Here is a 14,862-nt window from a genome sequence, read left to right on the forward strand (position 1 = left end):
TGTTGTTATGTATAGTATATAATGTATATATTCATGTATAGTTCAAATCATATATCTCTAACAGTTCCCTTTGACCTGAATAAAACGTCCATTTTCATAAAAAGGCCGAAATGCAATATTTTTTTTTTTTAAATGAATGAGAATCGACACAATCATGAGAGGTTTTCTTCTCATATGACAATATGAGTTTTCCTGTATTCTGGTTACACCGCACTGACTTTGATTCAGCTCAATGATCTTTTGGGGGAAATATTAATATTTTTAACAATCTTTGGTACGCCTAACATGACTATAAGAACTAAAAATATCAAAATGACTTTTAATTCATGGAGCTAATCATGGAAAATATGTACTTCAGTTACAAAAAAAGTATTTTGTGTGTGTAAATTGTACATTTCTGAATAACATATCTGCCTCTAATATTTAGTCTTGTCTAATTTTAATGCAAAGCTATTTTGTTTGTTAATCCTTTTGCACAATTGCTATTCTGTATGATTTTAATTATTTGACACAATCCAATAAAGACGTGAAGTTGAGAGACAGAGAATCTGTAGCATTTTGACTATGGGAAGCCACATTAACATCATGCTTCAGGTTAAGGTTTCAGTGATTATTAACAGCTATGAACATTCAGATATTATGAAACATGACGCGTAAAAATAGACTCGTGAAACCGCCGCTACGCATGTGTCCAGAGCTAAAAAACGCTCTTACCGTATTTGGCGTCCCAAAGAAAAACCATTTGGTATCTTTTGAACACCGTCTCAGTCAGGATCAGGATCCAGGGATCCCAGACGAGCAGCTGATTCTGACGCGCGCGCGAGTCAAGGATACGAGCTCAAGGGCGACGCGCAAAGTTCGCGCGTCTTACTATCCGTTGTAAGGTGGAAAACCTGCCGTTCAGATCGAACTGAACTCTATTCACTTTATGTAGATGTTGTTCCTCTTTCAGTCATCAGAGAGGGTGATTTGGCACGCGCGTATCCCTTGGAAAGTTGCGCACCTGACGCCAACGCATTCGCGGTCTCAAACTATCTAAAAAGTGTTGCATACAAGAGTGCGCTGCTGAGAGAAAGTATTCTTCCTGAATCCAGCTCGCGGTGGGAATGATGATGCGTTGTGAATGAATCTCCCGGCAGCGACGCGCTTTTACTGGCAATGGGCAGCGCAGGAACGCCAGCCGGGGGAGCTCATTTGCATTTGCCTCCTCCTCGAACGCTGTCATTGGCCAGTGATGACAGACCTCGAAGGGCTAGACTAATCAGAAGCCCGTCCGAACCGGGGGAAAAAATGGATCTGAGCCGTCAATGGAATTCCTCGCGCGTGCTTCGACGCGCGCTCTCGTTGATTCACTGTTGAATTGTTTGGATTTAAGTTACTTATCAAATGGCACTGAATATCAGGTGAAATACAGGGTAAATTACAACACAAATAGCTTATATTATATTATAATTTAAATTAAGAAAACATTAGAAGTGACACAGATTATTATGCATGAAAACATTAAGCTTGTTTTGTACTAGCAGATTGTTTTCTATTTTATCAGAAGGAACATGATATCAGAACAAGCAGAAAAAGACAAATGTACATCAAATAAATTAGATGACACATACATATTCAAAAGAATCAAACGTTCAGTATTATTTTTAAGACAAAAAGAAATGATGAACACTGCTGTGACTCAGTGTTGATCTGATCTGTGTTTTGTGGCCAACAGGGGGCAGCAGACGATCTGGCCATATGGATCCTGTACTAAATGCATGAGTATCACAGAAATGTTTTCAGTAAATCGAATAGAATGTGAATTCTAAACAGCTGACAAAACACTGCCACATATTCAGAGGAAGCACAGGTACTGAAATTATTTTTTTTAGTTATGCTTTTGGTTTTTATTCACCACATGCATGGTGATATAATAATAGTGCTTTAAGGTGTCATTCTTCAGAATCATGTTTCATGTCCAGAACAAATCATCACCTTTGCCTGTCCACACGCAATCTGAATTTTAAAATGTGCATTTGGCTGAGGACTGAAAATCTGCAAATGCTGCAAATTCCCCAGATGGAGTTTATCAGTCATACCTAATCACGAACAAGAGTCATTCACAACAACAGCACCAGGAACTACAAGTTCTTGTTCTCTTCTGCTCGTGATTCATTTGTAAAAATGTAAAGATCTTCATTGTTTGTGCTGAGCATGAAATATAAAACAAACTGTAAATACTGATGTCAGTCACAATAATAATGAAAAAGCAGCGTCTGTAACGTTCCTGTTCATCACATGAGGAACTTCAGCCAGACTTTTTATGTTTACCCTGCAGTTTATCTGACTTCACGTCTGAGTTTAAATGTCAACATTTACATTTCTGATTTCTAGTGAAGCCAGAAATAACAATACACATATATATAAACATTCATTGTCCTTTTTAATTAATCTTTTCAAACTACACTCTGAAAAATGCTGGGTTAAAAGTAACCCAAGCTGGGTTAAATATGGACAAACCCAGCAATTGGGTTGTTTTAACCCAGCGGTTGGGTTAAATGTTTGCCCAACCTGCTGGGTATTTTTATTTAACTCAACTATTGTTTAAAAATGACTGTATTGCTTGCTTAAAATCAACCCAAAATATGTTGGAAATGAACATTTATTAATAAATATACTAAATAATAATTAAATAATAAACATGCATTAAATTGATTATTAATAATGTTCATCATTTGATTATTATTGTTTCCTCTAGTAATTATGTATCTGATTTTTAATTTCCAACCTATTTTGGGTTAATTTTAAGCCAGACATGTAGTCATTTTTAAACAATAGTTGAGTTAAATAAAACTACCCAACAGGTTGGGTCAAAACATCACAATCGCTGAGTTTGTCGATTTTCAACCCAACTGGGGTTGTTTTTAACCCAGCATTTTTTAAAGTGTATAAATAATCATGCTTTTTAACTGTGTTTATTGGGTAAAAATATTGTGCTTAAATACTAAGAATATTAATTTTAATAATATTAAAATGAATTATTATATGTTATAATATGTACTGTTATAAATATTATAATTATTATTATTATAAATAGTAATATTAAATATTAAAAGTGCCTAAATAAAACTTATAAACAATTAAAAGACATGATATTTGATCCCTAATTAAAATTTGCATGATCTACTTTAACTAATTTAAAACTAACTGTACACAATGCTGGTTAAAAACAACCCATGTTGGGTTAAAAATGGACAAACCCAGCGATTGGGTTGTTTTAACTATTGTTTAAAAATGACTATATGTCTGGCTTAAAATGAACCCAAAATATGTTGGAAATTAAAAATCAGACATAATTATTAGAAGAAACAATAATAGATGAACATTTATTAATAAGAAATGTAATAAATGTTTATTGTTTGATTATTATTAATTAAACTTATTAATAAATGTTCATTTCTAACATATTTTGGGTTCATTTTAAGCAAGCAATACAATACAAGTTGAGTTAGTTGAGTTAAATAAAACTAACCAGCAGGCTGGTCAAACATTTAACCCAACAACAACCCAATAACTGGGTTTGTCCATTTTCAACCCAACTTGGGTTGTTTTTAACCCAGCATTTTTCAGAGTGATATAAATATGAATAATAATTTGGGCTCAAAGCAACCAAATAAAGCACAGATAACAGCTGAATCTGAGAGCAAAGATCAATTTCAGGGAAAATAATATAACACACACGCCAATCATGAATGATTTTCCAGCACAAAGGCACCGCGGGTCTCGGACGCGCAGGATCTCGGTCTTGTGTTTTACTGATTTAGAGTAATCTGATCTCTGAAAGTTGAGCGATCAATAGCGCTTGTAGTCGGCTATAAAATATATTGACAAGCGCTGCAGGCTTACAAATATCTGATCATGTTCGGTCGAGCCACGGAGGAAGCACACGCCGAATGAAATATACTGCTTTACCATCACAGCAAACAGTATAACGAGTTTTCATCCCTCTGAAATTAATACAGTTATTATAATTGGGCCTTGTATACACACCAAACGTCATATCAGACCGTCAGCATATTGTTACTATCAACACTAATAACATACGTCAAGAAAATGAGAGAATTTTGAAATACTCTTCTGAAAAACAAATTCCTGATTTGAAGGACTGATGGTTCACACATACACACACACACACACACACACACACACGTAATGAAGGAACATGAAGTTGTTGTTCCCTATTTCAACAGTTCCTCTTTCACATTCTACAGCGAGGGAAAGATAAAAACAAGAGAAACTGAAGACGACGAGCAGAAAAGGAAAAAAGACCATGGATGTAGTGATTCACGAAGAACGAAAGTGTGACAGAAACTAGAAGAGTTTAGTCTTTACCAAAGAGTGCGCTGCCGCTCCGGCCCTTCCTCATGAAGTACATGGCCCATGAGATCGGTCCGGACGCTTTGAAGGGACCTGAATTCATTTTCACCTGTTCTGATTCAATCCCGAGAAATACGGACTCCCTAATTCACCTCGCTGCCTTTATACTCTCCCGTCTCCCACCGCCCGCTCCCTATCACACGAAACACAGATTAAGAGAAGAGGCGACGGAGGAAAAGTTGACATGCAGTCATGACTAATATATCCCATCAGAAAGCATGGCCTCAGGAGACAGGCCCGTCTCTCTGCCCCGGGGCACTTCTAACCTGCTCACTTCATTTAGCCACTGATTTCCCCCGCTCTTGCCTTTTCCATCTTTATTTTACTCTTGATGCAGTGAAAATGGTGAAATCACGCATGAGAGAGCAGGTGAAGCGTGTGAAGAAGAGCTTGTGATGGTTTAAAATGAAGGAAAAACACCATTCTTGAGTTGGGAAGTTGTTGCTGTTACAGGTTCTGCTGTGACACACTACAGCTCACAAGATTGGGGTCAGCTAGATTAATACATTTATTCATATGAGGATGCATTGATCAAAGGTGACAGTAGAGACTTTTATAATGTTACAAAAGAGTTTTATTTCAAATAAATGCTTTCTAATAATCCGGAAAACAGCACATCTGTTTTAAATGTTTCTTGAGCAGCAAATCAGCATATTAGAATGATTTCTGAAGGATCATGTGACACTGAAGACTGGAGTAATGATGCTGAAAATTCAGCTTTGATCACTGGATATAAATTATATTTTACTATATATTCACATAGAAAATAGTTATTTTAAATTGTAATAATATTTCACAATTTTTACTGTAGTTTTGATCAAATAAATGCAGCCTCGGTGAGCAGAAGAGACTTTAAAAAAAAACAAAGACACCACTTGTGAACACTAGTGTACATCTAATACCAATGTGCATAATTGAAAATAAAATAATGTCACTTGCAAAAAATCCTAAAGGTCCTAATTGTAATAATATTTCAAAATTTCACTGTATTTTCGATCAAAAGCCTTGGACAGCAGAAGAGACTTCTTTCAAAACATTTTAATGATATTACACTCTAAAAAACGCTGGGTTAAAAACAACCCAAGATGAAAATGAACAAACCTAGAGAATGGGTTGTTTTAACCGAGTGGTTGGGTTAAATGTTTGCCCAACCTGCTGGGTAGTTTTATTTAACTCAACTATTGTTTAAAAATTACTGTATTGATGCTTAAAATGAACCCAAAGTATGTTGCAAATTAACATTTATTAATAAGTTTATTGAATAATAATTAAACATTTATTAAATTGTTTATTAATAAATGTTCTCCTTTTGATTTTTATACACTCTAAAAAATGTTTGGTTAAAAACAACCCAAGTTGGGTTGAAAATGGACAAACCCAGCGATTGAGTTGTTTTAGCCCAGTGGTTGGGTTAAATGTTTGCCCAACCTGCTGGGTAGTTTTATTTAACCCAACTACTGATTAAAAATGACTTTATGTCTGGCTTAAAATGAATCCAAAATAAGTGAGAAATTAAAAATCAGACACATAATTACTAGAGGCAACAATAATAATCAAAAGTTGTACATTTATTAATAAGAAATTTAATACATGTTTATTGTTTATTATTAATTATCTTATTAATAAATGCTCATTTATTAAACATATTAATAAATGTTAATTTCCAGCATATTTTGGGTTCATTTTAAGCAAGCAATACAGTAATTTTTGAGTTAAATAAAACTACCCAGCACGTTGGGCAAACATTTAACCCAACCACTGGGTTAAAACAACCCAATCGCTGGGTTTGTCCATTTTCAACCCAACTTGGGTTGTTTTTAACCCAGAATTTTTTAGAGTGTAGATTCCTCTGGTAATTATGTGTCTAATTTTTAATTTCCAATCTATTTTGGGTTCATTTTAAGCCAGACATATATTAATTTCTAACCAATAGTTGAGTTAAATAAAACTACCCAGCAGGTCAGGCAAACATTTAACCCAACCACTGGGTTTGTCCATTTTCGACCCAACTTGTACCAACCTCAAACGTATCAACTGTAGGAAATTAAATACTGACTATTTCTCCAGTATTTGTGCAATGTATCTTATGATTATTAGTTTCAAATCAGTCACACATAAAGTTCTATTTACATTGATACATTTACATACAACGAAAAGTCATGTGTTTGATTCCCAGTGAATGCATGAACTGATAAAATGTACACTCTAAAAAATGCTGGGTTAAAAACAACCCAAGTTGGGTTAAATATGGACAAACCCAGCGATTGGGTTGTTTTAACCCAGTGGTTGGGTTAAATGTTTGACCCAACCTGCTGGGTAGTTTTATTTAACTCAACTATTGTTTACAAATGACTATATGGCTGGCTTAAAATGAGCCCAAAATATGTTGGAAATTAAAAATCAGACACATAATTACAATAATAATATCAAAAGGTAAACATTCATTAAAAAGCAATTTAATACATGTTTATTATTTAATTATTATTAATTAAACATATTAATTTCCAACCTATTTTGGGTTCATTTTAAGTGATCAATAAAGTAATTTTGAAACATTAGTTGAGTTAAATAAATCTACCCAGCAGGTTGGGTTTAAGATTCAACCCAACAGCTAGGTCAAAACAACCCAATCGCTGGGTTTGTCCATTTTTAACCCAACTTGGGTTGTTTTTAACCCAGCATTTTTAGAGTGTAAGTCACTTAGGATAAAAGCGTCTGTAAATGTAACTGACTGATGCTTTAATCCAAAGTGACTTGCATTGCATTCAAAGTATACAGATTACCAGTTTTGAACCCATGACCTTGGTGTCAGTTGCACTCTAAAAAATGCTGGGTTGTTTCAACCCAAATTTGGATCAAATATGGACAAACCCAGCCGTTGGGTTACATTTTTAAATTACATTTCTAATCCAATTATTGGGTTTGTACATATTTGACCCAAACATAGGTTGAAAACAGCCCAAGTTGGGTTGAAAATAGACAAACCCAGCAGTTGGGTTAAATATTTGCCCAACATGCTGGGCAGTTTTATTTAACTCAACTATTGTTTAAAAATGACTATATGTCTGGCTTAAAATGAACCCAAAATATGTTGGAAATTAAAAATCAGACACATAATTACTAGAGGCAACAATAATAATCAAAACGTGAACATTTATTAATAAGAAATTTAATAAATGTTTATTGTTTAATTATTAAACTTAATAATAAATGCTAATTTCCAACATATTTTGGGTTCATTTTAAGCAAGCAGTATAGTAATTTTTAAACAGTAGTTGAGTTAAATAAAACTACCCAGCTGGGTTTGTCTGTTTTCAACCTAACTTGGGTTGTTTTTAACCCAGCACTTTTAGAGTGTAGAATGCTGCCTATGTAGTGAGTGAGGAAGATGGCGGATCTGTAGTGTTTGCTGAATGCTGGCCGTGTCTATTTTGGTCTCGAATGAAAGCTGGCATCAGAGATTTCAAACGTACACTGGCAAAGACTCAATTCAGACCACAGCTCGAGTTTCAAAGGGTTCGGAGGACTTTGGCTGTCTGGGTGGGTTGCAGGAAAAGGTTGGTAAGCCACAGTAAGTCGTGAGGGTCGTAACATCACGACTAGGGTGTGCATGACAGTCCTGTCACCGCCGACACCACACAGATGGATGTGGAAAGGCACAACGGCTTCGAAAACCACACAGTTGTCTAGCGAACTCTCAAAATATACAGTCTTGCCTTTTGAATTCTCGCCTGCACACTAACGGGAGACGGCACAGATTTAGATGTCGTTTTCCCCACTGCCCGGAGGCAGTCTGTCCCCTACGGGCCCCCAGAGACGGGCCACCCCGGGGCCAGCACTGCTGGGCACACAGGATCAATAATCGCTTCCTGAGGCCCGACAATCAATGCTGCCAAAACTACTGACCAAACCCACGACGAGTGAAAGACCGAAGATCATGCAGTAAATTCACTGTAAGTCAATCATGATTAAAACCAAACTAAAATGGGTTCACATGAATGCATTACCTTCAAAATGTCAAGATATAAACCATATTAACAGGATATAATAATATAGATTTATATTATATTATTCACTAAGTGAATAAAATTGCTTTGGAAAAATAAAAACCAGTCACTAGTTGACATCCAGTAAGAGTCTATAGAGCTGTAAAATCAATATGGAGCAGCTCAGATTATCAGGAATGCTTGAGTTCATATTCAGAGATTTAAATCTCTCTGGAATCAACAAGGCAATCAGAAACATTCTAAATTCCACCTTAGCAACTGGATAGCAACCTTAGAATGTTCTGCATTCTACAAATGTATCAATCAGTTTCCTCTTTCGTCGTCGGTCTCTCTGCATCTCTTTATAACCTCTTTTCATTCATTCTGTGTCTCGTTCGTCTTCTGTACTGTACGGAGGTTAGTTAAGGGAAAATAACTCAGCTTTCGTCCTCTTTAATAATTCATGCGGCTGTATTGTGTGGATGCCGTTAACTGCTGCTTAAAAGTAATTAATTGATTTTCTGACATATCGTTTAGCAGCAGAGCCAAGTGACAGAGCAAAGCACTCTGCCCTCACACACACACACACACTTACACACACCCTCAAACTCACACATGCACATTCACACACACACTCACATGCACTCATCTATAAATATAGTTAGATATTTCATTAGTATTTACAACTATTATTTATTAGAGTTTGATTATTACGTTTTCAGAATTTAATATGCTAAATTCAAACTCTGCTGGAGTCAATTCTGATTAGTCATGTGATTGCTATTTATGTAAAGTGTAGAGTCATTGCCTATGTTGTGTGTTTTACCTACGATCAGGGTGTTACCTTGAAAGGCAACTGCCTAAGTAGACAGCAGGGCAGGTTTTGGATCAGAGCTGCAAAGCACCAAACTCAAACACTTGGAGTCTTCAACATTCTAGTGCACTTACACAACACTATATCTGTGTGAGGATGAGGACCGGACAGACGCAGATGTCCAGAAATAAGGCCACACACACACACTCGCTTCATCCAGCTGTATTGACATTGCTGCCGATCAGGGCGCTCCCGTATGGAGAGACGCTCATCCTGACGTCACTGCAGTCTTAAGGCGCTGCTTTTCCCATGGTCCTCTAGTCTGGTCCATGTGCACTACTGAGTTGACTCTTTGCCAGTGAACACCTGCCTTATATTTGCAGTGTAACTTTAAGATAAAGTGCTATAAGAGCTCACAGAGGGGCCGTCCTGCCCTTAAGAGGAAACAACAGCACATAACAGTCCCGCTGTGAGTTTCAATCTACCTCCATCACGGCTCCCAAAGGCCTCGTATACTGTAATGAGAGATCCGACTGCTGCCACACACACACACACACACACACACACACACACACACACACACACACACACACACACACACACACACACACACACACACACAGTTCACAATCAACTATATTAACATCAAACAACTAACTGAAATGAAACAGTATTTTTTAACAAATCATTTCAAATCTGATGAAGCCAATGTGCACAACTGTGACATTTTTGCAAAAATGACATTGCTTCATAAATCATGTGAGAGTGTGAGAGTGCAGGACTCTTTTAGTAAGAAACAACCTAGCAACCAGCCAGAAAACCTTATTAATCACTGCTGAACTAAACATTTACAATGAATTAAAGCAGTTTTACAGCTGATTACAGTTACAAGCCATATTGTAACTTGGCACACTAATATAGAATTAAACACACACACACACACACACACACACACACAGCACCCTAGCAACCACCCAGAACACCTTAGCAACAACCTAGCAACCAGCTAGAACACCATAGTAACCACCTAGCATCCACCAAGAACATCCTATCAACCACCTAGCAACTATCCAGAACTATCTAGAAACCATCCAGAACACCCTAGCAACCACCTAGCATCCACCCAGAAGACCCTAGCAACCATCTAAAAACCACCCAGAACACTCTAGCAACCACATAGAAACAATCCAAAACACCCTTGCAACTACCAAGCATCCACCCACATCTTAGTAGCTGCCTAGCATCCACCCAGAATTCCCTAGCAACCACATAGCAACCAGCCTGAACACTTAAGCAACTATCTAGAAACCACCCAGAACACCCTAGCAACAACCTAGCAGCCAGCTAGAGCACCCTAGTAACCACCTAACATCTACCCTGAACACCCTAGCAACCATCTAGAAACCACCCTGATCACCCTAGCAACTATCTAGAAACCATCCAGAACACCCTAGCAACCACCTAGAAACCATCCAGAACACCCTAGCAATTGCCTAATATCCACCCAAAACACCTTAGCAGCCTCCTAGCATCCACCCACAACACCCTAGCAACCACCTTGCAACCAGCCAGAACACTCTAACAACTATCTACAAGCCATCCAGAACACCCTAGCAACAACCTAGCATCCAACCACAACACCCTAGCAACCACCTTGCAACCAGCCAGAACACTCTAGCAACTATCTAGAACCCATCCAGAACACCCTAGCATCCACCCACAACACCCTAGCAACGACCTAGCCACCAGCCAGAACACTCTATCAACTATCTAGAAACCACCCACAACACCTTGGCAGCTGCCTAGCATCCACCCAGAACACCCTAGCAACCACCTAGCAACCAGCCAGAATACTCTAGCAACTATCTAGCAACCAATCAGAACAACCTAGTAACCAGCTAAAATCCACCCACAACCCTCTAGCTTGCAACCACCTAGAACCCAGCCAGAACACCCTAGTAACCATTTAGCTTTCACCTAGAAAACCCTAGCAACCTCCTAGAAACTAGCCATAATACCCAAGCAACCACCTAACAACCAGCCATAATAATCAATCAAATATCTAGAAACCATTCAGAAATCCCTTGCGACAACCTAGCATCCACCAAGAACATCCTAGCTAGCAACAACCTAGAAACCAGCCAAAACACCCTAGCAACAACCTAGCAACCAGCCAGAACATCCTAGTAACCACCTAAAATCCACCCAGAACCCTCTAGCTAGCAACCACATAGAAACCAGCCAGAATACCCAAGCAACCACCTAGCATACACCCATAACACCTTAGCAACCGCCTATATCCACCCAGAACACCCTAGTAACCACCTAACAACCAGCCAGAACACTCAAGCAACTATCTAGAAGCCATCCAGAAAACCATTGCAACTACCTAGCTTCCACCCAAAATACCCTAGCTAGCAACCACCTAGAATCCACCTACAACACCCTAGCAACAACTTAGCAACCAGCCAGAACAGCATATCATCACAGGGGTGAGTTTTGCATGGTAAGTGAGCGATGAGGACGTGTCAGTATCAGTACTTCGGCCCAGGCTGAGGGTCACGAGCTGTAGTGAATTATTCAGAAGCCCGACAAGCACTTCCTCTCAAACTCGCTGATTGATTTTCTGACACACGGGACGAGGGTGTAGCAGCAGGACACCGAGAAGAACGAACGCAAGCGCTAGAAGATCACTGAATTTTTCAGTCTTTTGACTCTTAAGTGCAGGTTTGTGCTGTCAGTACAGACGTTCACTAGATTAGACTCCAGGATTCAGCAGATTAAATCTCACTCTAGATCACTGGGAGAGGATTCAAACTTCACCTTGAACCTCGTCTCAAGCTGTTAATACCGCCACAATCCAGATACATCTGGTGGTTTGAGTGTCCTGTAAGAGTCTGATGTATAGGTGTGTGTTTTTCGGCCCGGTTTGGCCCGGAGCGTGTGTGTGGGAGGGGGCTGAGAGACGACTAAAGATCCGCCTCGGGCGCTATTTAGTGCAGTTTGAATGGATGAGTAGACAGTGGAGCTGAAGATGAAAAACACACACTATTGCACACAAATGTCGGCGCGAGTTTAGCACTGACTTTCAGTGGCGTCAACGCTTTATAGGAACTTCACGCAAAGAAAAGTCTCGGTAGCTGCAGGTCATCTATCTTAAATACATTTGAAATGAAACACTAAAGTTTCTGTCATACACAAATCTACAGAGAAGCGATAAATATATTCATTTGGAATCAGCACGAAAAGAGATTTTGAAATAATACTGCTCATTGGTGATTATGTTTACCACGAAACAATTAGATTAATTTAATTTTCCCTAAAATTACCTTGATTAAGATGTTCCAGTAATACATGTACATCCCAGCAATATTGATGTTTATAATTCTGAGGTTTCCTGTAAAACTACTCAAAAAAATAGGATTTCTCATGCACACGCTGACTTAATGTTTCAATATCTGAGAAACGCGCCATTCAATGATTTTCAAATGCGACGTTATTAACCTTGAAATCAATCCAATCCACAGACTAGACGTTTCGTCTCTAGCCAACTGCTTTATGCTCAATGAGAAGCAAATATAACAACATTTACAAGACATTGTTTAAGCAAATATGCATGAAAACTGAATTAACTGAACTCTATGGAGGGACGCTTTGGACTCGATCTTCTTCCAGCAGAGTCTAAAGAAACAGAGTGTAACCTGGAGCGGCAGAGCCGGTGATCGTGAGGATGTGGGACTGAGGACTGAGAGCCGGAGATACACGAGGAAATGAGAAGCAGGAGTTTGATAACAGAGACGGACACTCAAAGACTGTTCCCATCCCATTACAGCCTGAAGAGAAATGGAAATGTGCTTATTAAAACAGACTACAGAAAAACAAATAACAAGAAAAAGAACAAGAAACACTTTAATATATAATGAATTATACATTTTAAAACTGTATATTATAAAAATGTAAATATCAAACATATTTTTAATATGATGTGTCATTTTAAAAACTTATACTATATCTTTTTAAAATGCTTAATTTTTATTTATTATAAAAATATTATTAGATAGATAGATAGATAGATAGATAGATAGATAGATAGATAGATAGATAGATAGATAGATAGATGGAAAGACGGATGGATGGAGGATGGATGGATGGCTGGATGGATGGATGGATGGATGGATGGATGGATGGATGGATGGATAGAACGAAAGACAGATTGATGGATGGATTGATTGATAGATGGATAGAACGAAAGACAGATGGATGGATGGATGGATGGAACCTAAGACAGATGGATGGATGGATGGATGGATGGAACGAAAGACAGACAGATAGATTGATGGATGGATGGATTGATAGATGGCTAGAATGAAAGACAGATGGATGGATGGATGGATGGATGGATGGATGGAACGAAAGAGAGACAGATAGTTTGATGGATGGATGGATTGATAGATGGCTAGAATGAAAGACAGATGGATGGATGGATGGATGGATGGATGGATGGAACCTAAGACGGATGGATGGATGGATGGATGGATGGAACGAAAGACAGATAGATTGATGGATGGATGGATTGATAGATGGCTAGAATGAAAGACAGATGGATGGATGGATGGAACGAAAGACAGATGAATGGATGGATGGATGGATGGATGGAACGAAAGAGAGACAGATAGTTTGATGGATGGATGGATGGAACCTAAGACAGATGGATGGATGGATGGATGGAACGAAAGACAGACAGATAGATTGATGGATGGATGGATTGATAGATGGCTAGAATGAAAGACAGATGGATTGATGGATGGATGGATGGATGGAACCTAAGACGGATGGATGGATGGATGGAACGAAAGACAGATAGATTGATGGATGGATGGATTGATAGATGGCTAGAATGAAAGACAGATGGATGGATGGATGGATGGATGGATGGATGGAACGAAAGACAGATGGATGGATGGATGGATGGATGGATGGATGGATGGAACGAAAGAGAGACAGATAGTTTGATGGATGGATGGATGGAACCTAAGACAGATGGATGGATGGATGGATGGAACGAAAGACAGACAGATAGATTGATGGATGGATGGATTGATAGATGGCTAGAATGAAAGACAGATGGATGGATGGATGGATGGAACCTAAGACGGATGGATGGATGGATGGATGGAACGAAAGACAGATAGATTGATGGATGGATGGATTGATAGATGGCTAGAATGAAAGACAGATGGATGGATGGATGGATGGATGGAACCTAAGACGGATGGATGGATGGATGGATGGAACGAAAGACAGATAGATTGATGGATGGATTGATAGATGGCTAGAATGAAAGACAGATGGATGGATGGAACGAAAGACAGATGGATGGATGGATGGATGGATGGATGGATGGAACGAAAGAGAGACAGATAGTTTGATGGATGGATGGATTGATAGATGGCTAGAATGAAAGACAGATGGATGGATGGATGGATGGATGGATGGAACGAAAGAGAGACAGATAGTTTGATGGATGGATGGATTGATAGATGGCTAGAATGAAAGACAGATGGATGGATGGATGGATGGATGGATGGATGGATGGAACCTAAGACGGATGGATGGAACGAAAGACAGATAGATTGATGGATG

At 38.5% G+C, this 14,862-nt stretch overlaps 1 protein-coding gene across 5 annotated transcripts in view; it reads right to left on the bottom strand.

The window, feature by feature from the left end:
* runx1 (RUNX family transcription factor 1) overlaps positions 1-14,862 on the bottom strand; it is a 66,560-nt gene that overhangs the window by 25,522 nt on the left and 26,176 nt on the right. The window contains exon 1 of one of the 5 annotated variants that reach the window (XM_067402937.1): positions 715-1,172. The exons of 3 other annotated variants lie outside the window; for them this stretch is intronic. In XM_067402937.1, coding sequence (XP_067259038.1) covers positions 715-742 — 28 coding nt within the window. In that variant the 5' untranslated portion in view covers positions 743-1,172. Of the gene's footprint in view, positions 1-714; positions 1,173-14,862 lie in introns of those variants that run through there. One more of the 5 variants, XM_067402936.1, reaches the window with a different exon arrangement.

The sequence above is a fragment of the Chanodichthys erythropterus genome, chromosome 12 (genome assembly GCF_024489055.1).
Source record: "Chanodichthys erythropterus isolate Z2021 chromosome 12, ASM2448905v1, whole genome shotgun sequence".
Classification (NCBI taxonomy): domain Eukaryota; kingdom Metazoa; phylum Chordata; class Actinopteri; order Cypriniformes; family Xenocyprididae; genus Chanodichthys; species Chanodichthys erythropterus.